The following is a 23,274-nucleotide window of genomic DNA, read 5'->3' as shown; positions in this document are numbered from 1 at the left end:
ATATATGCGTAAATAATAATGATGTTAGATGAGTTTTTCTTCAAAACTTTCTGAAACGTATGTTGTAATTGGAAAATTCTACAATGTGTTAACGTATGACATGCATACAATTGTCTTAAAAGTGGTAAAATGAGTCCTCAAAATAGTAATATTAGTTCACAAAGTTGTAACATGAGTCATTAAAGTGGTAAATTTTCTTAGTTACCACATGAGTCCTCAAAATAGTAATATTAGTCCTCAAAGTGGTAACATGAGTCCTTAAAGTGGTAAATTTTATTAGTTACCACATGAGTCCTCAAAATAGTAATATTAGTCCTCAAAGTGGTAACATGAGTCCTTATGTCACGCCCCTGATTTTTAACACAATAAAAATATATATATAATCCCATAATTACATATGCATGATCGTTCAACCATCAATACCAAGCACCTGGAAACTTTTTCCCTTTAAACTACATATGTATTGATGCCTTGAACCCACTATGTCAATATTGACCCGCCCGCAGAGTCATATATTACATAAACTTACAAATTAAATTGTCAACAACAAAATAAAACGTAAAAGCTCATCAGAGTTTACAACATAGCGGAAGTCATAACAATGGCAAAGCCAATCAAAATTGCTTCATACCCGTTCAACTGCTAACAAGCTACCTCAGCTTCAGCCACGATTACCCTGACCTGCAGGATTAACCCCTATACCTTTTGAATAGTGCACCGGGTTGTCACACAACCAACCCGGTAAGCTTTTGCAAGCCCGTATGAGTAACTCAAAACAACTCACACCAATCACGGGATGAACCCCGCACGATTCAATCAAGAAGCCAAATCACGCTTTGATCTTTAAAAACACGAAATAAAGGAGAACAACTAACACTTTAATTTCCTTTCAAATCGAAATAAAAGAAAGCAACTTACACCTTGGTTTCTTTTAAAACGAAACATAGAAAACAATTCACTCCTTGGTTTCTATCAATCATACCATAGAAAGCAACTCACACCTTGATTTCTTTCAATAAAACATAGAAAACAACTCACACCTTGAATTCTATCAATTGTACCATAATCGTACCATAGAAAGCAACTCACACCAAAACAATGAAAACAACTCACACCTTGAATTCTATCAATTGTACCATAATCGTACCATAGAAAGCAACTCACACCTTAATTTCTATCAGTAAAACATAGAAAACAACTCATACCTTGATTTCTATCAGTAAAACATAGAAAACAACTCACACCTTGAAGTCTATCAATCGTACCATAGAAAGCAACTCACACCTTGATTTCTATCAAATCGTTAATAAGGAAAACAACTTGCACCTTGTCCCCTTAAAAACCGTTAATAATGAAGCAACTCACACCTTGTTCCCTAAAAACACGTAATGTCATGAGTTATCAATAACCAATTCCCGTTACCCCATGAATTACCTATATGGCAGACAGACTAGAGCTCTAACTGAAAACGTAACCACTCGTCCTGCCAAAGACGTGATTACCTGATATTCTACCCAAGGTCATAGACCTTCGATCCTCGGGACGCACAGTCCCTTGGAGCAAAACATTGAAGGAGTCGCACTGGACCAAAAATGTTACACAAATCGCAGCGCTTTTGAAAACAATCGAAATCAACATTTCCATAATCATTGTTTTTCGAAAAGCCATAACACAAAACAATAAAAAGCATCAATTAATGCATATTGTTTTCATACCCAAATCGAAACGCTTTTCTCAAATCTTAACGCTTTCAAAACAAATCAAAATCAATCATTTCCACAAATCATTTGTTTTCCAAAAGCCACACCCCAAAACAATAAAAAGCATCATTTCATGAATATTGTTTTCATAAATCCACAAACCACCAAAACATATATATTTCACGTAAATATATATCTATATGTAGTCATCCGCTCAGGAATGCCTACTAATACCAACTATAGTTTGCAGTTAATAAATAACTCTCAAATCAATAAGGATATTCCCGTTCGTAAATGAACTTCGTGAGATTACTCACCTCGAAACTCCCGCTGCGTCTTCAATACAGAACAAAGCAGCCAAACCACCCAAAATAGTTGTCCAAAGAATACCTCATCACGTACCTAAGGAATTACAACCCTCATTCAGTCAACGAATCACAAGGAATAACGTTCGAAACCCTAAATCGAAACCAAAATTCCCAAGGTGACACCAAATGAGGCGAAACCACATCCGAGACCTCCCAAAGTCCCCAGAATTCGTCCACGATCGATGTGACCAAACCACAAGTCGATCGGAGGCTCGAATCCTCACGGATCGAATAAATCGATCAGTATGAAACTGCAAAAATCATAACAATTCCATACGAACTCCAAAATTTGCATATTATATATCGAAACTCTCGTATCAACGAGTAGAACATATATAATACCAAAAATAGTTCCTTAAATGGACGGAACGCCGCCGCCGGCCAAAACTCAATATTTCCCAAAACTTCCAACGTCAAAAAGCTTCATCTAAGCATGCTTGTGAATTCTCATAACTAGTTCGAAGTCAGAAAACAAGCATAAAGGGTCGAAAACTAACTCACAAGCCGTGAACAGTAATCGAATTTGAGTTGAACCAAGTTTTACTTGAATCGATCCAAACAACCACCAAGGATTGATCAAGGAGGCTGCTCTGAGCTCCCCAAGCTCAACTTGAAGCCCCGTCGACGTCGGAGATCGGAGAACCGATCGGGTCCAAAAACACTCAATTGCACCGCCGTGGAGGAGAATCGGCGCTAGAGGACATCAGAGGGACGACTAGACGGAGGAGACGATTCTATCTGGAAAGTTTCGTCGACGGAGACTGGCACAGTTCGCCAGAAAAGCCGGGTCGAGTCGGCCGGATTATTTTGTTTCTGAAGGTGCAGCGTAGAGAGAAGAAAGAGAGATATCAGTTTCCGGAAATGGAAACCAAATGAAAATAGTAAATTCCCCCCTTGGGAAACTTCTATTTATACCAAAATGAAAACTTCTTCCAATTGCCATAACTTCCTCATACGAACTCTGATTGATGCGTTCCATATGTCCACGAACTCGTATCGACGCGCTCTACAACTTTCGTGCAGGAAGTTTTCGGAGAATCTCAACATATCAAAAGTCAACCTTTGCGCCACCCCTAAAGTCATATTTTCCGAATGAAAATTAATCCGAAACACTTCCGCTCCGTCCACGAGCCACGAAACCGTCCAATAAACATAAAATTAATTCCAGAAAATCTTCACAAAATAATTACGAATTTTCGGGTATCACACCTTAAAGTGGTAAATTTTCTTAGTTTACCGTATGAGTCCTCAAAATAGTAATATTAGTCATCAAAGTGGTAACACGAGTCCTTAAAGTGGTAAAAATAGTTGACGTATGAGAAATGTTAACATACCATAGCTTTACCCATAAACTAATACACATTATTATTATTATCCATATGTTTTCTTTGGTAAGTTAATTACTACACCATTTACCTAAGGCTGTAGGGTCTCTCTCTCTCTCTCTCTCTCTCTAACTAGGGGAGGTGCCGCGAATACCTTTCATCCCTAGTCCGGTGGCATCTCCAATGGCGTCTGTCACTCATTATGATGATGCCAAACGGGAAACGAGTACCCATTGATCTGGGAAGTAGTTTGGCCTGAGGTTTTGATCGGCGTGGTGTTTCCGGATCGGGCTTGGAGGTAAGGCATCCATGGACACTGGTTCTAGGAGTCGAGTTTGGTGATGGGTGGGACTGGATCAGAATCCATCTCATTTCCACACTGCAGTGACAGCGGTGGAGCTCTGAATTCTTCTTGGAGGCGGGGCTTCGGAATGGCATTGCAGTGCACATGTTTCCATGTTTTGTGGCGGCGGTGCAGAGCTAGTCCCTGGGTTCATGGCGACTATGGTGCAACCGATAACTGGGTGCTTGTAGCGACGAGTTGTGTCGCTCGGGGTTCATTCACTTCTTGTTTGCAGCAGTGAAGGAAATTGGGCTACGTCAACTGTTTTAGGCCTAGGGTTTAATTATCTTTTGGCTCTTGGGCTACTATTTAACTAATTTTTAGTTATTTCTATTTTCAATAAATTTCTCTGCTTGTTTTAGGGCACTAAGCACTTGTGCAATCTAGGTGTCTCTAGCGCCTTTGCAATAGTACCAAAGGAGGATTCACGCTATTTTTCTATGTAATTTGATGTCTAATGAGTGGACCTATTATCTATATACAACCGTGGGTACTATGATACCTTCTCATCTGTCACTACTTAAGATGACAGCAAAAGGGTATGTTATGATCACTCTAACTTGAGATAAAATATATTTACCCCCCTTTAGGTTGATTCAAATATACTATTTACCTAAAAAAAAATTTGACCGGTGAAATTGGCACCCATTTTCTTGGATACCACACCCCTTTCTTCCTAACATTCATGAAGAATAGAAAAATTTAAGGGCGTGGTTTTTTTTTATTTTAAAAAAAGGTACCACTTTCACTCCAAAAAATAATGAAAAAAAGATCAATCAATTTGGTATTGTTTCTTAAAATTATTCAAATTAGTTGGTCATGATTTTTTTTTTTTTTTTTTTGGGGTTTGGACAGGGATGTGGTTCTAATTAAGCTTAATTAAGATAATTATTTTTTGAAGCAAGGTCATCCCTAATTTCAATAATAGTATAGCTGATGAGCTGGGAAAAATTTCCACCAGACAAATGTGTGATTCTTATCCTACTCACCGGTAGTTTTGTGCAAGCGAAAGAGCTAAAAGATAAAAGGCAAATCCATTAACATCATCTTTTTAAGTTTTTATAATCCGCCATCATCAATCAGGCTCTGGTTAATTCTCAACGAATGAGTTAGGAGGAAGATTGAGGATCCGTGCACGTGACCCAACCGGAAGAAACTAGCCGGCCGGCGCGTACATTGATCCTCTGACTTGTTTCTAACGACGCATGCAATCACCACCAACTACTACATCTGCATCTCACAACTCCCTTGATTAACCAATACCCTATTGACCTTGGCTTGCTGTAATCACGAAAACGACGAGTCATCAAGGAAAGAGACTTGCTTTGCTTTATGGCTTCTTTTTCACCATCATCAAAGCATGCAATAGTTCCATTGCTTCCAGTTTCGTACCAGCCCAATTCCATAAAATCCCAGAGCAATAACACTCCTAGGTCATTATCAACTATGAAAGCGTCATGGTGGACACCAACCATTGCCACATTCATTCTTCTCATTTCCCTACCTTTTCTGTTTGTTGGCATCATTGCAGGTTCAAGAATTCGTCGAGAGCTTTCTCTAGGTCCCCAAGCTCCCCTCGTCCAAATCACTGCCTTATCCGTCCACAAATTTAATGTCTCCGAAACAAACTTGACAGCCGAATGGGATGTCAAGTTCAGAATAGAGAACCCAAACCTCGTTTCTTACATCTCTTTCGACCGCGTCGAGGGCTTCATTCTGTCCGAGGACACGGTGCCATTAGCCATAAAGTCGATCGAGCCGTTCGAGTTGACCATGAGGACAGAGAAAGAAGTGCATATGAGGGTGGCGATGAACAAGTGGGATGGCGAGCAGCCGGCGCTAAAACAAGGGGTGTTGGAGAAGATGATGAAGGATAGGGAAACAGGGGGAGTAAGGTTCGGCGTGCAGATGGCGATTTGGGCCACGTATAGGACTGGTTGGTTGTGGAAGAGGCAGCATGTGATTATGAATCCTCAATGTTTGGATTTGCCAGTGGCGTTTGTGCCTGGCACCACCACCATAGGTTTTGGAATTTTGATGGGTGCTGTGCCTTGGACGTGCTACGTTCCCATGCTAGCAGATTAAATTAAATTAAATTAATTTTTTTATTAATTTTTTATTTTTATTTTTTGGATAGGTGATTGCATGTTGGCGGATCAATGTACGCAACTTTTTTGGCAACTATATTATGAAACAGAATTTTTTTTTTAATTAGTTTTTTTCCTTTGTTGGGAAGTAATGTCTGTTCATTCATAGACAGACCCACCATAAGAGCCACTATCAAAATCTGACTACACATAGACAAACAATTTCTCTTCCAAAGAAAATTATTCAGAAACGGACAAAGAATATATATTTTATGAAGATGAAGCTTGTTTATATATAGTCGATCTTTAACGTCCCAATTAAGCATAAGATCGATCCTACAGTACGTAAATGTCTTGAAAGAAAGGATCACAAAGAAGCTCTAAACATGCTTTAAAGAAAAAGCAACTTAATTGGTCCGTACATCTTCAGAGCTTGTTCTAGGGTTTTGAGAGTGGATTGAGATATTTGGTCTTTGATGTATCTTACACTTCTAACTAAAATCATCAAATAATCCTCCTTCCAAAGCCGAAAGCCGGGTCCACAAGAGATATGAGAAAAATGCAACGTCTTTTAATGAGGAGTTGCTTGTTCCAATCCATCGACCACATCTTCACGGAGAATTCAATTCAGGTTCATGTCGCAGGCCTTTATCACATATATAGAGAGAGAAGTTATAGGAGACTTCGCAGGACTCCGATCATCGGTTGCCATAATTCAGATGCCAAAATCTTGTCATCGGTCGTCGGAGGTCTCAAAGGTCACCGAAGACTTTTATTGCGCCCCCCCCCCCCCCCAAATAAAAGTTTTATTAAGGGTCAATAATTACTGAAAATTAAAGATATTCTTGATTTTGAAAGTTTGAGGAGGTTTATTGACCCCCAATAAAACTTTGAAAACTTTTATTGCTCCCCAATAAAATTCTATTGAGGGGCAATAAAATTTTGAAACAGAAACATGTGCTATAAATAGGCAATGTGCACAACTTAATTGATAAAAGGTAAGACAGAACAATGGACACTGAGGAGAAAGGTGGGTTGAAAAGCTAACAATTGGAGCAAATAAAGCAATTCATTGTACCTTAATAATATGCCTATACAATTCTACATGATAAATAAAAAAGCTAGGTCAAATCTTTATTTAATTAAATTTGTTCTTAAATGCTCAGTGCAACTTCACTCCCAATTTTTTTTTGTCAATCCCAATTCCATTGAATAATAACAACAAATTAGCAATTGTACTTTGGCTTAAGTCCATTTGTGCAAGTAATTGATTTCCCTCATGAGATCTTTGAAAGAAAAAAAAAATTATATTCACAAAGTTCTTTTCGTTTCTTATATATGTGAGCTATTTAATTGCCTCAAAATATTTTCTCTCACATATACTTGAGGGATTGCAAACTTTTAAGCATTGCCTTGATCTGAGAGAAGAAAGAGTGGATGTATCTTGTGAGGATATGAATCATACTTGTCTAAAACATGCTAAGCTCCATTTGGATTCGGTGCCTATACTAGCGCCTCACGCGTAATACAATACGGTCATCAAGTTTAGGGCAAATAAATTAAGCTCCAAGTATTGTACCCAAGGGAATAGGGAACCCCACTTGGTTGTGAACAACTAAGCACAAATACAAATTATCCTAGCAACAAGTATCCGAAATTGTGATTTTTAATTGTGAAGATTTAAACTAAATTTGAGAACCGAAAATAGAAAATTTCTAAAAATGAAAAATGTAATGCTAAAGTAGTCTGCAAAAAATTCAAAACAAGAGAGTGTTAGGTGCTAGGGAGGTTCCTTCACCCAACTCCTATGTGTCGGAAGCTATCTAATGTAGATGCAAAATTCTTGATTAGGCGGTAGTCGTATCCAAGGCAGTTCAAGGCTCAAGGACCATATATTCTCAATTACAGTATTAATGTGCCGTTTCAAGGGTCACACAAACTCAATTAGAGAGAGCTAGAGCCGATTCAAGGGTCTCTAAGTCGTTGTAATTGGCATAAAGCTCAAGAATTAGACCACTAAGCGATTCATCCTCGCAATCATGCTGCGGATGTAAATCACCATGCTTATAACCCCTACAATACCAAATTGAGGGTTCTAGCTTAGGAATTAGAGGGGGTCAAGCCTCTAACTCTATCCTAGACATGCTCAAAATACATACCCTAGAGTTGACTAGGCTCCTAGACATGCATTTCAAACAAAAATTGATATAAGCATCCAACAAATTAAATTGCATCATGACATTAAAATAGGCATCATTTACATAAAATTTGGGCTACGGCACACAAAGTAGAGATATATGACTTTTGCTTTCGAATGCTAACTCACTTACTCTAAACCCAATGTACAACCCGCTAACTAAACAAGGTTTTTTTTTTTTTTTATCAACACAATTTTTTTTTCCTCTCCTTTTTCTACTTTGCTTTTCCTTGAACTTTTTTTTTTTTAGAACCTTCTTTTCTATACAAATCACTCACCCCCACACTTATTCTTTTGTAACCTCACACTTTTGACTTATCTTTTCTTTTGAAGCAATCAAACATAAAGTCATTCTCTCGAATCTCTTCACCAACTACCACGGAAGGGTAGGATAAAAGTGTTTAGGCTATGTCAGAATTTGTGGTGCTAATGAACAAAAAGGCTAAATATATAAATAGGCTCAAAGTGGCAATCTAGTAGTAAATATCTTTGGGCACATGCTTCTTTGGTCATGGTGGTATTAAGCCTAATGCCTCAATCCTTTCCATCGTGTTGTAAGCTAACAAGTAGCCTCGAAAGGTCTCAAGCAAGTTCTAGATACGCAATGTCATGAAATTGTGCACACATGAAAGAAAAAGTGAATGAACATTGCATACACTATAGTTATTAGGCTTAAAAGCTCACAAATAAGGGGCATGCAAGTTAATCAAATCATCTATATGCTTCTCTAATTATGATGAACCAACCTAACCATAGGCTATGTGCACACATATAGTCAAGCATAGATCACACGCACATACACTCAATTACAAAACAAATTCAAAGTCCTATATCATGCTCAATCTATTCAAATCATAACAAGCTAAGTCTATGTCTCATCATTAGGGTTGGAACAAGCATTAAGCACTAAATTCTAATTACAAAAAGCTAATCTAAAAAGGAAAAGTTTTTTTTTTTTAATAGGGCGCTCGAGTCCTCACCCCCACACTTAAAACCAACATTGTCCTCAATGTTAAAATGATAAAATTTTGTAATCACAACAATAAAAAATTCAAGTGTGAAGAAAGGTTTGGCGAAGGCCCAAAACAACTAACAACTATGGTCAAGAAAAGTTAAAGAGTACTCCCTTTGTAGATCTTCCAATGCACACGACATTCGGTGAAGATACTATAGACACCGACCTCAAGGCTACGAGGCCTTGACTTCCTAATGTAAGCTCCATATCATGAGTACTTCATCAAGATACTCCAATTATGCTCCAAGGTTGTGGAAATAGCCCAAATACCACCATAAAAGTGCACCTCACAAAACACCATGAAAACAGTAACTTGCAGCTTGAAAACTTCTCTCTAGGGCTCAATGTTTCTTCGAATCAAGTGCGGTTAATTCTAATAGAAACTAGACTCCCTGAGCTTTAAACTCATGTAAATTTCTCCTTTAGAGTCATTGTGAGTAAAGAGATATGGATCTTCAAATATGACTGAGCTGCAGTCCTAGTTTTGCATTCTATGGTTCTGATCCTTGCCTCTTTGAATGGGAACTGAAACTTCACCCCTTCTCTATTTGGAAATCTGATTAAATAATAGAAAAAAAAAGTATAGATCTAGAGCTTGAAGTTTCATGTATGGAAGTCCCCAATATTTATTGTAGATTGCTCACAGTAGCTAGGCAAATTTGACACACGGTTTCTGACAGCTGCTGCTGACCCCCAGTCACCAAACATGCAATAACTGAAGCTCTAGAGATACAAAGGAGGTGAGTCTACTTGGATATGAAATCTAACACATACTAATGTTTTCCCATGAAATTTCACTTTTAAACACTTCCTCATCTAGGAATAGTTCTTCTTCAAATTTGACTATTTTGTACTGCCAGTTTCTGCCTACTCTGGTTCTGCCCCTTGTCTACTTGGAACACCAAATATGAAGCTAGGAAGTACCAACATGAAAACTGTTTTTCTGGGATACAATAGACATGACAAGGCACAGCTCCTAAAAATTTAGGCTCAAAATTCGTTCAGGTGAAGGAGTTGTAGCTTCCCAATATCATTGTACAGAAGCTGCTTGGATTCTGACCTTCATGCAGTAACTACTGAATAAATAGTTCCATGGCTTCAAACTGAAAACTGTTTTGGAAGCATATAGTCAACATAAGGGGCTACATTTCTGGAAATTTTCATGACAAAAATCTTTCTGGATTGTGAAATATAGGCTGCCAAATCCACTGTAGAAAACTGGGCAGAAACTGTACTTCTCACAAAGTGAATTTTCTCTATGCCATCACTTTGCACACCTCCCTACCACCCAACAATGGTCAAATTAAAGGACCTTATTATCTGCAAGATGAAACTCAAAAGATCAAACTAGTTAGGGTTGCCTCCCTAGAAGCGCTTGATATTAGAGACATCAAGCCAGTCTTCAAACAACACAAACAAAATAATGAAAGTCAACACGAGAAAGGAAAAGAAGTGGAAAAGTGGTCCAGAGCTACCTAAATAGGTACACCACGGCCTAGGAACACAAAGAGGTGTTGCACACTTCAATTCCAAAAAAACACAAGAAACATAAACAAACAAATGGTCAAATTTTTTTATGGAAGAACTAGTTGCCAAACATTTTTCATTAATTCACACAACAAACAAATAAGCAAAGAACAAACTACCAAAAGCATGCAAGTGACTAAATGAAACCAAAGGTCAAAAAGAGTACTTGTGACACACTCTAGTAACCATCACCACAAATAATAAGGTCGAAAAGAGTACTTGTAATAACAATTACCCTACCCAACAATTCCGAATACTATTCCAACAATCATGGGTAATAATCCTGAAAATTGGGTGATTCGAGAACCACAATCTAAGAAATCCAAATGGAAATAAAGATATGTAATGGGTAAATTCCACCAAACTCATGTCATAACTTAAATTGAAACATAAATTCCCCAATTTAATATTCCAATTTCAACACACCAAACATAGGCTAAGGAGGGGAAAACCTTAACTATGCATCTAGAGTGAAGAAATTAACGCAAGAGTACACAAATCATATGAATAAACATCAATTTTATTAATTCCTCAACAAAACCATACAAAACTAAACTTTGGTTTCAAAACCCTAAAACCATGAGAGGTCACACAAGTATATATCAATACACATCAAACAACACCATAAGCAAGAAATAAGAGAGAAGAAATTTATGAAAGTCAAGGCAAAGCTTGTGACTAGCTATTGCCATAACTTCATGGCTTCTCTTGCTACCCTTATGAAGCCATGGCGTAGAGATGGTGACCTAGATATCAGAAATGTGTGTGCCTCCTCCTTGTGCAAGCCTACATGTGGAGAATGGGGGATGAAGAAGAGAAGAAGAGGTGAGAAGGGAGAGAAGTCCCAAATTCGGCCAAAAGGCCTAGAGTGTAGAAAAATGGGTCTTAAGCTTGTGAAATGTGTGTGCAAAGGTGCTTAAATACCCCTTTGGGTTCAAGGGTCAAGATTGGACTTGAACCCTAGATCCAAGGGCTAAAAAACAAGTAGAAAATGGGTAAAATGAAAAGACTAAAACAACCTAATAAAAATGTAGAGAATTAGAAGATTAGAAAACATTTTGGAAAATATAAAGAAAACCAGAGGGTAAAAGTGTAAGTGAGTGTGTGCCTAGTGTGAACACAAATAAATATCTCATCCACATGTATGATGTTTGTGAGGTGCGGTCCACTATTATTATTGTCATTACATCTATTTTGAATTTGAAATTTGAATACAAATATGTAATACAAATGGGCTTGGGACTTGTGCTTCTTTGGTCTTAGGCCTTGAACTTCTTGCTATCGAGCTAAGTTGACTTGGTTGAACCTGTGGTCAACTAGTTGACTTTTTGTACTTTAGTCGGAGTTGACTTTTTGCTCGAATTCGCTACTTCTTTTGTCTTTTTCCTCTCTTGACCATAATTTCCTACAAATGAAAAAAACCAAGTAATACTACGAAATAATGCATGAGTATTCGCTAATTTCAACGTAACTAGGGCAGAAACACACGTAAATTGTGTGTGAATCACATCCCATCACCATTGTTACAACCAAGTCCTACTTATTTATATGTGGATTATATGTTTGAATTAACTCTCGAATATCTAAATATTGATTCTTGGTTGAGTGCTAATCTTGGTGCCTTGAAAGTACGAGATTTTTTAGACAAAATGTTGACGGGCAAAAGAGTCATTGTATGTCGTAACGTTTTTGTCTTTTGTTTCTTTAAGTTTTCGTTGAGTCTTTGTTTTTAGTTTCTTTGTTTTGATTTTGCTAAGGGACTAGAAAAACTTATGTATGGGGGAATTATGAAAATTTTGACAATTGGTAATTGTGATAAGTTGTTCAAATATAGCGAACTCTTAGCTGACTGTGCATGCCATTGTATGTCTTGCTTGCTTCATCGATTATTATTATACACATTATGATTAACCAGCCTAGAGGCTTTATGAATTTTGTTTCTGAATTTCAAGGAGACGTCTAAATGAATGAAGATAATGAGTATTAGGCTAGAAGACTATATTTAAACGATGACAAAAAGAAAAGAACATATATGTTTTGGTGGATAAATGTGATAAACTGGTCATGTTTGCACGAGGATGTTGGAAATTGGCTTTGTTTACCAATCACTTGCCACTATATATTCAAATGATATGTCTGTGACAGTTTGTGACACCTCGAACATCATCTTAAAATAAAACACCAAAGAGGATTACAACCAATGACCAAAATATTAAATATCAAGGAAATATCGTGGATATATCAATTTCGTTAAATAATCGAGAAAAATGATGGAAATTTTAAGAATAATATGGAAATTTTAAGTGAAACTTTTGGATATGTTTGTTTTATTAATTACCTACTATATTTGAAAAGAAAACCTGGAATAAACATTGTTATATAGTGAATTGTAATAATTTAAGATGAATCAGTAAATGCTGAATCGTTGACATTTTTGAAATAAACATCTTTTTTTTTTTTGTGGCTGAAATCTAATGGAAGACTAGGTCATCACGCCTTATGTACATTCTTTGTACATATAGGAATCTAGGTAAAAATTGATAGTTGTAAGTTAGTTATTGATTGAACATTAATATAAGTTTTAGATGTGTAGGGAAAAGGAATATATATTAAAATGTTGCAAGTATAAGACAGTTGGATGCTGTGATGCCCCGGAAATTCGTAATTATTTTCCGAGGAATTTCCGGAATCTAATTTATGGTTGTTGGACGGTTTCGTGGCTCGTGGACGGAGCGGAAGTGTTTCGGACGAATTAATTATTCGAAAAGTATGACTTTAGGGGGGATTCAAGGTTGACTTTTGATACGTTGGGATTCTCTGAAAACTTCCTTCACGAAAGTTGTAGAACGCGTCAATACGAGTTCGTAGACATGCGGAACGCGAGAATCGGAGTTCGTATGAAGAAGTTATGGGCTTTGGAAAAACTTTCCATTTTGGTATAAAAGGACGAAATTTTCCGGAAATTGCAAAGAAGGCCAGATTTCCAAAAACGGAAACCCAGCTCTCTCCCGAGCCCGCGCGCAGCCTCCACTTCGCCTGCGTCGTTCTCGCTCCTCCGGCCACCGTTTGCTTCGATTCAATAGTGGGTTTTGCTCGCCTCAATCCCCTCTTGAGGTCTGTGGAAGGATTGAAGAGAGATTCGAGCTGTGGAGGAAGCTACATCGACTGGAAGTGGCTGCTTCGGGGATGAAATTGCCTTGATCGGAGTCGGAGATTCCGGCCACCTTTGCAGGTGATTTTTGAGGGCTTTTGGAGCTTGGAGGACGATGATGCTTCCCACAAGGTGACTTGCATCGATTCAACTCATGGAGGTCGAATTTTGGAGTTGAAATTCTAGGGTTTCAATCGAGCTGTTTTGTTCTAAGGTAAAATTCGATCGATTGGTTCATTTTTGGACTTTGGTGTAGTTATGAAAGTTTAAATTGGAGTTGAGATGAAGAACTTTGGTGTTGGGAGCTTTGTCAAATTCCGACTTTGGTCCGGCGGCGATGCCGCCACTGTGGTGGTGTTTTCCGGTGGTTTCCGGCCACCTCAGGGATAGTTTCTATTCCTGAGTTCGATCTACTCGTTGATACGAGCATTTCGATATATTGTTTGTAATTTTTGGAGATCGTATGAGCATGCTAGGGTTTTTACGGTTTCGGACCGTTAGATGTTTCGATCCGTGAGGATTTGAGTGTCCGATCGACTTGTGGTTTTGGCATATCGATCGTAGTAGTATTCCGGAGACATTGGGTGGTCTCGGATATGGTTTCGCCTCGATTGGCGTCACTTTGGGGATTTTAGTTCAAAACAGGGGTTTCGGACTTAAATCACTTGTGGATTGTTGCTAAGTTGAACCGTATGTGATTAGGTGCTTGACGAGGTATCCTTGGACGGTTGTTTGTGGACTGGATGCTTTGTTCTGTATTGAAGACGCAGCAGGAGTTTCAAGGTGAGTAAATCTCACAATGATCTTTATGAACAGAAGTACCATTATTGTTTTGGCGTTAATTAATTAATTGCAAACTATAGTTGGTATTAGTAGACATTCCTGAGCGAATGACTATATATATATATTTAGATGAAATATATATATCCTTGTGAATGATTGTGATGAATAATAATATGCATGATGGTGTTCATATTATTGTTGAATGAGACTTTTCAGGAAACAATATTATAGAAAAAGATGTTTTCTATTGTTTGAAAAGTATTGAGCTTGATGTTACATTTTGAGTCAAGCGTGACTCATTGGTTTTTGTATCTAGGGTCACAGATGGTGAGCAGGGATTAGGAAAACCGAAACTAGATGCTGTAACGTTTTTAGGTCAGGTGTGACTTACTTAATGTTGACCTTAAGACCAGATAGGGTCTAAGAAGATCTTATGTCACAGATGGTGATAGATCACAGATAGTGACAGGTTGCAGACGGTAACCTTGATGTTTGATTTCGTGACCAGATGGGGTCTGAAAATCATGCGTCACAGATGGTGAGCAGAGGTAAGGAAAGCCGAAATTAGATAGTTGTAACGTTTTAGGTCAGGTGTGACTTACTTAACGTTGACTTGAGACCAGATAGGGTTTTAAAAGTATGGGTCGCAGATGGTGACCAACGGTTGGTTCTAAGACCAGACGGGGTATGAAAACCAAGAGTCACAGACGGTGATAGGTTGTAGATGGTGACCAAAGCTTTATATGTGTTATGAGCCTAGTTACCATATTGTCTTTGAGTTATGGAATTAACTATGACTGTAGATGGTATTAGTGACATTTCTGAGTGAATGATTATGTGTGTACATATATATATTATGGGATATATATATATATATATATATATATATATGTATTCATGTATTTGTGGCATTTCTGAGTGAATGATTATGTGTGTACATATATATTATGGGATATATATATACATATGTATTCATGTATTGGTGGCACTTCTGAGTGATTGTTTATGTGTGTATATATATATATTATGGGATACATACATATACATACTTATTCATGTATTAGTGGTTTCGTGGTGAATCTGTGTTGATGTGTTGTGTGTCTAGGTTAGACGGATTTGTTGTTAGTACATCATGGGGGGTAGCGGGGAGCTATCTGATGCTCATGAGTACGTGTTTTTAAAAGGGAGTTTCGGGGATTCTTTCTTTTAAATGTCCTAGGAGGACTTGTTTATCATATTTAAATTGTCAGAGCTTCAATTTATATGATTTGGTCACTGTGTGACCTTTATTGTTTCTTTTGGGAAAAGAACGTGCTGTTTTGGGAAAACATGGTGTTAGTTGTGCGGGCTTTTATCCCGTGATATTGTGTGAGTTGTTTTGCGTTACTCATACGGGCTTGCAAAAGCTTACCGGGTTTGTTGTGTGGCAACCCGGTACACCATTCCAACTGTGTAGGGGTTATTTCTGCAGGTCAGGTCGATCGTGGCTGATGCTGAGGTAGCGTGCTTGCAGTTTAACGGTAGTAAGTCAATTTTGTGACCTTACCGTTATAGAGACTTCCGTTTGTAGTGAGCTCTGAGGAGCATTTACGTTTATCTTGTTGTTGACAATTTAATTCGTAAGCTTGTGTAATATATAACTCTTTGGAGCGAGTGTATATTAACTTTGAGGGTTCAGGGCATCAATATGTGTGTAAGTTTAAGGGAAAAAGATTTCAGGTACTTTGTATTGATGACTGGACGTTCACGCATATATAATTATGGGGTTATATATCGATTTATTGTGTATAAAATCAGGGGCGTGACAGATGCGCAGTAGAGATGACCAAGATTCACAACTTGATAACCCTAATTTGGCGTGTTGGTTGGAATTTTAATCCAATTGATTATCAGCCACATGGTGGGGTCATGAGGTTGGCTTCGCATGTGAGAAAGGAAGATGGATTTGAAAGTTCAAGAAATAACTCAGAAAAATCGCGATATTTCGCGAGTTTCATTATGTTCAAAAATCTAATGGGCTCCACTCACTTTTCATTATTTTCCACATCCTCCTCCTATGTAAAACAAATCTAAGCATGAACTAGTCTACCCGCTAGTCCACAATTCAAAGCCCGCCCACCGGATAATGGACCTTTTTCCCGGCAAACCGCAGCTCCTCCGCCTCCTCACCTTCCTCTCCCTTCTCTTCCTGATCCACAGCGGTAGGCTCAATCTTGACCCTTCAGACCTTCAAGCCCTCATCACCGTCCAAACCCAGCTCGGTTTCCACACCCTAAAAAGGAAGACGGATTCGAAAGTTTCCAGAAATAACTCAGAAAAATCGCGATATTTCGCGAGTTTCTTTATATTTTCGAAAATCTCGGTCGAAAATCAATTGGTAGGCAAAAATAATATCGCCCCTTCTAAAAAAAAAAAAAAAATGTCGGTGATATTTTAGTAATTGATTACAACCATTCATGTGGAATATATATACCGAAAGTTTCTATTGGGACATCCAAATCTGCTCACTTGACCTCACTCTATTATGAATTATTAAATGACATATATAACTTGCTATAAAATGACTATTAAGGACAATAATTATACCAAGAAAATATTACATTTATTTTATGTAGACTTTCCAATTCAATAATATTAGATTGTAGTCCTTATTATTTTCCTTATCTATTTTTATTTTCCAATTTCACTACATGCATACTCATTAAAGCATTCATAAAAAAAGAACTTCATCATGTTGGGTCTTGTGGATCACTCCTCTTTGGGTTGTCTTTGAGCTTCTATGGTGGGCTAGGGTTTTGCTCTCAGCCCGTCCCTATGTTTTTAGTTTGTCTAATTACAATAAAGTTCCTTCTTTTAGGAACACTCTATGTACCTTTAGCGACTCTGGAGTAGTACCGAAAGAGAGTATCCGCTACATCTACGTATTTAGATGTCTAATGAGTAGGACTATATGTACGTACCACTTGTGGGTACTACCACTAGCTTCTTATCTGTCTATAAATGACAGCGAAAGAGTATGTAAAGGCCTATTCTGGCTTGTGATGAATACAATATGTATTTTTCCCTCATGGCTTTACTCAAAAAAAGAAAAATTAAAGCATTCATATATATATATATATATATATATATTTAATATATAAAATATATTAAGATCATGTGAGATAAAAATGTATTATATATATGTTGAACGCATATTGGTGAGGGAAAACAAAATAATTGCTCTTATGATTTATGACCTAAATCTAAGTCAATCCATTATATTTGCAAAAAAAAAAAATAATAATAATAATAATAAAAATATTTAAATAATTAATCATGTGGTACAAAAAATACAGAAAAAAATAAACATTAAAAAAAAGAATTATTTTTTTTTGAGAATAAAAACAAATGATTTCTTCATTTTTTTTTGCATAGCTAAAATAGAAAAAAAATTTTAAAAAAAACATAATAGTTCATGGCATTTTCTTATTGATTAGACATTAATTTTTGAAACTCAAGTTTGATTAAGAAATATATATTTAGTTAAGATTTATAGAGTGATTAAATCATTGAAATGATTAAATTTTTTATTTTAAAGATAATAATTTGTTTGCAAATTATATGAGTGAGGTTATTTGAGGAAGTTTAGTGAGGTTTAGTGAGTAAATTTAGTATTTGAAAATTTGATAAGAGGTATAAAAAACATAGTGGTCAAGTGACTAAATTTGGAGGTTTCAATAGAAAAACTCATATATATTTGGCTATTGAAACTTGTGTTGTTAAAAATACAATAAAAATTATCATTTTTATTTTCTATATGAGAAACTAGTTGACAATTATGCTGAGACGCATGTATCGTGCTCTCTTTAAGGATATTCAAGCCATGTACAGAATAATACCGGTGCAACAAAAATACTCTCGACAACTTATCCTCTTCAAGATACAACATCTTAACAATAAATTTTATGCCTCACACTAATATGCACTAATTAGAGGACTCCAAAGCTCCACCAAACAAACACTTTTATTTAGCCACAAAATACACAAGAGACTTGGTCACTTCTTAATAGAAAGTTGATGGGCGAATATGTATTCTAAATGTTGTCCAGGTTCTATAAACGCTAAGCGCTAGTCAGGCCACAGATTGAGGACTAGCGCCTAAGTGGTTTTTTTTATTTTTTTATAGTTATTTTTATAGAATAAAAATAATAAATAATAATATTAAAAGTCCTACACAAGTATAGGGATTAAAATATTTATCAATTTACCAAGCATACTTATTATTGGAAAATTCTAGTATATGTTGACATATATCATATATCAAGTTTTTTGAATTTTTTAGAGCGTTGGATTTAATTAAAAGTTGAATATATCTAACAGTCTGGAATACTCAATAGTGGTAACCTGCTTACCGGTTAACCTGTATCAATTAATTTATTTTCAGATTCCCAATTACATATCGAAATTAAAATTTAGGAAACCCTAAATTGAAAAGGAGAAGAAGAAGATTAGAGGAAGAATATTGTCATTTTCCAGATTACTCGTCCATTTTTTTACAAATAATCATTCAGTTTCTGTCTAATTTTGTCTTAAGAGAAAACCCTAATTTGAAGAGGTGAAGACAAGAGGAAGGAGGAAGAGCTTGATCAAGGAAGGATATGTCGTAGCACGCTGGTAAGTTTTCTTCAATTAACCTTGTTTGCTTCCTATCAACCTTAATAGTAATCCTTGTTTGCTTCAATTTGGTGTTCAATTTCCCACCAATACCATGCACCGCGATTCCTATTCTCAAGTTAAAATTTTGCATTGTTGGGACTAAACATCTGTTTTCCAAAAGAAGTAAAAAGGAAACAATTTTACTTGCTATATGAATAATCCAACAATCCCGACTCTAATCTTGGGAAATTTTTTAATCAATTGAATTTCCTGAACAATTTTGCTCATATGAGAAGCATTCAAAGATGTAAAGGTATGAACAGCTATATGAAAGGTTATCTGAAAAGCGGTGTGAAATTATTTGAACTTATTCTGGCACTTGATAGGGCATTGTTACGGCTTAGGAACAAGGTTCTGGAAGAGGATTTTCGGTCCAATAACTCTAATCATGTCCTCACTTCTTCACTTCGAAAATTGGAACATCATGCAGGTACTATTTTCACTAATAGCGTGTTTGAACATCTACTTAAAGATTTTAGGACACATAACTTTATTCATGTCCTTACTTCTCTCTTTTTTTTTTCTTTTTTTTTTTTAACATGGAACATCATGCAGGTACTATATTCACTGATAGTGTATTTGAGCATGTATGTAATGAGATTGATGGGGTCGACGATTTAATAACATCTTGAACTATGGTGTTTGGTTCAAGTCGTGTATACTTTATATCTAGTTACAATGACAACAAGCGAGAGATTGAGTACACGACGGTTTACTATCCTGATAAAAATAATCCTCGTATGGAGTGTTCATGTAATCTGTTTGAATGTGAAGGCATTCCATGTTGTCATATATTTAACGTGATGAAACCTAAGCGTATGAATGAGATTCCTTCATCCTTAGTAATGAAGAGGTAGACGACGTCTGCAAAATCTGATGTGCAAATATCAGTTCATGAAGACAACGTCCCTAATGAAGCTATAGAATTTGCCAAGCACATATTTCATTTAGTTTTATTCAATTCTTCTTCTTGTTTTACACTAACAATGTCACTTACTTTTCTTTTCTTTTTTTAACAACACATTATGATTAGTTTTACGCTCCTTCTTTGTGAATCTTAATTGATGTCTTGTTATAGTGTGATCAACAAATAATAAATCATATATCATTTAGATACGGCAATTTAAATTGTGTTAGAAGTAAACTGTGTTTTCTTGCATCGAAAACAAAGGAGGGCATAGACATACTGAATAGAGAATTCATCAGACTAGAGCTCATACTATCAAACTTGTGGAAGCAAGAAAAGGGAAAAAATGTTACTCCAAAGCACTATAGTAATATTATAAAAGATCCAATCAAGGTGAGGACCATATTTTTTCTGGAAACCAGTTGGTAAGTGTTGTAGTTGGAATTCTTCAGAAACCTGGAGTTGCTTCTCAATGGTTTTTTAGTGCATATTTTTCAGTAAGGGTGTATATACTTGGATTGTCTGTGCAAAATCTGATTGTAGGAGACTAAGTTTAGTATTTTAATGTAGGCCAAAGCACTTTCTAAAAAAGCATGTCAGAATTTGTCAAAATTTGCTGCCAACGTGAAAAAAGAAAACAAAGCTGAGTTCCGATACTTTGTATTTGAGAAATACGAAAAGGTATCATATACACTTTTAATTTGTTTAATTGAGCTTCTTAAACAGATATTCATATAGTAACAATTTATAGTATGTAGATTTTTATTCCCATCCTGGATAGCGGTGTAAAAGGGAACCACTGGTTCTTGATGATAGTAAAAATAAGAAGCAAGGAGGTTGAGATATTGGATAGTTTTCCTAGTTCTACACGCAAGACTCCACGAGAGAATCTAGTTTATCATTTGGTAATAAATTATTTTCTTCATTATTGTTATTATTTCAGATTATATGTACACATTTTCAAAATCACACCTTCTTGATTCTTAACGATGCAGTTGAAGACATTAGACATGATATTCGATAACAAGATTAGGATTCATTTTGATGAAGAATGCACATTCTCTTCATTTAAAATTTTCATCCCGATTGTGTTCCAATAGAACAAAATGGATTCGATTGTGGCATTTTTATGATTAAATTCATGGAGGATTATGAGAATGCATCCAAAGCATGAGACAAGGTACTTATTTTATCTGAAATTCAGCATCTAATTTTTCAAGTTATTGGTTTATAAAAATTCTAATAAACTCATGCATGTAGTATCATTCTGTGAACGAGAGTTTGCACATAGCTTGCACCTTGTTGAAACATCCGGGCAACCATGCACCCAACAATATTTCTGAAGCTAGACAAAGGTCACTACAAAAATTTATATGCAAGAAACGTGGACTAGAGACAATGAAGACAGATTAAGACAGCGCAACACGCAGCCATACCGATGTAGGTTTGCAAAGGTCTCCAAAGAAAATGAAGACAATCCAAGAAATAGATGCAGCCAACGTGAATAAAAAAAAGGGTCCTGGTAGGCCTCGTGGCTTGAAGAATAAACCTAAGAAACAACCAGCAGCTCACAAAAAGTTACAGTAGTGTCACACTCTTTTGCAAGTTACATGTGATTGTTAGAACTGCATTTCTTTAGGTGTCACATTGGGTTTTCATGGTTCAATTGATTTGCTATTGATGATGACAAATTCTAAACCTTGTTTATCCTTCCTTGACTGTCTGATGCTATTTTTCTTAATATATATGCCTTTTGTGTCAACGTTGTTGGAATATATGAGTTGATGGTGGCCAAAAGAGTGCCTTAGGAAAACATAGTTTACAGATTACAAGTGATGAATGGCCTCATTAGAACTATCAATAATGTTTTTACAATAAGATATATTAATCATCTCGAGCCCAGGACAACCATGAGCAATAGTTGGAATGCCTGAATCTGAAATTCTCGTGCACCTGAACAAAATAACCAGAACATATCTGGGAGCTCATACAACAGGTTTCACCAACTAATTTAATTTAATATATATATATATATATATATTTATTAAAAAGTTGATGTATGACAACCATCAACACATCTTAGACTACCCCCTTATTATTATTATTATCAATTTAACAATTAGTATCAAAATATTAAATGTCTAGGAAATGTTGAGGGAGAGAGGTCCTAATTGGCACACATCTGGATCAGCTGGGAGGGGGAGTTTTTAGAGGCTTTCCTTTAGAGTTTCTTTCCTGTTTTGTTTTAGTTAATCCAAAAAAAAAGGCACACATCTCCAAAGGGTTTACTATTACCTATTATTACACTTTTTATCTTCAACCTTTATTTTCAAAATTTATCCTCAAACCTTTTCTTTTCTTTTGGTTTAATTTACCTCCACTCTCTCATCATACATAATGCACTCTCCATTCGGATCCATCATCACCGACTCATCCTCCGGCCTCCTTAAAGGCAACTACCTTTCTTCTTCTTCTTCATTTCTTCAATTTCATTTTGTGAGTTTCATTCTGTCAGCCCATCGTGCTGCTCAGAGAGAGAGAGAGAGAGGAAGCCAATCTTCACCAATTAAACAGAATCACAAATTTATAAAAAATACTGAGCAAATTGCAACAGACCGAGCTAGATATCAGAGGTCAATTTGGTGATTAATTTAGTTGTCTTATACTAGACAAGATGTTTCTTATGCAATTAGTACAGTTAGCCAATCTATGCATAAATCGAGTGAAGATCATATGGATGCTGTGATAAGAATTATGAGATACTTAAAGACTGCACCTCAAAAAGGTTTGATATTTTCTACACACAATTGTCACGCCTTGATTTTCAAACACAAAATAACAATCAAAATCAAGAATAACAATATCCACCGGGCATGATGGTTTGGACATCAACACTAAACAACTGAAATTTTTTTCCTTTAACACAAGTAAATAAGATGTCTCGAACTCACAATTTGAATATAGACTCGTTCTTTACCGTCACATATTACATTATACCAAGTTTACAAATTAAACTGAAACAATAATTCAATAAGTAAAATCATGCTGTATGCTCATTACACGGTGGAAGACGAACAAGTGCATAACAAAATTAGCTAGGTTACTAAACCTACCACTGCAACAGCAAGAAAGCTCTCTGCTTGAACCACGTTCACCCTAACCTGCTGGATAAACCC

At 36.3% G+C, this 23,274-nt stretch overlaps 1 protein-coding gene across 1 annotated transcript; it reads left to right on the top strand.

The window, feature by feature from the left end:
* The first annotated feature begins 5,182 nt into the window (after positions 1 to 5,182).
* LOC112184261 lies at positions 5,183 to 5,821 on the top strand. The gene has a single exon (XM_024322527.1). The coding sequence runs from the start codon at positions 5,183 to 5,185 to the stop codon at positions 5,819 to 5,821; it is 639 nt and encodes a 212-aa protein (XP_024178295.1).
* Positions 5,822 to 23,274: the final 17,453 nt, after the last annotated feature.

Source organism: Rosa chinensis, chromosome 2, assembly GCF_002994745.2.
Source record: "Rosa chinensis cultivar Old Blush chromosome 2, RchiOBHm-V2, whole genome shotgun sequence".
In the NCBI taxonomy this organism is placed as follows: Eukaryota; Viridiplantae; Streptophyta; class Magnoliopsida; order Rosales; family Rosaceae; genus Rosa; species Rosa chinensis.
Note: the sequence above shows the minus strand (reverse complement) of the source record. Positions and strands in the feature narration are given on the sequence as shown.

Excerpts from the sequence above, each read along its gene's own strand:
- LOC112184261 (XM_024322527.1), top strand. The coding sequence starts at position 5,183 with ATGAAAGCGTCATGGTGGACACCAACCATTGCCACATTCATTCTTCTC.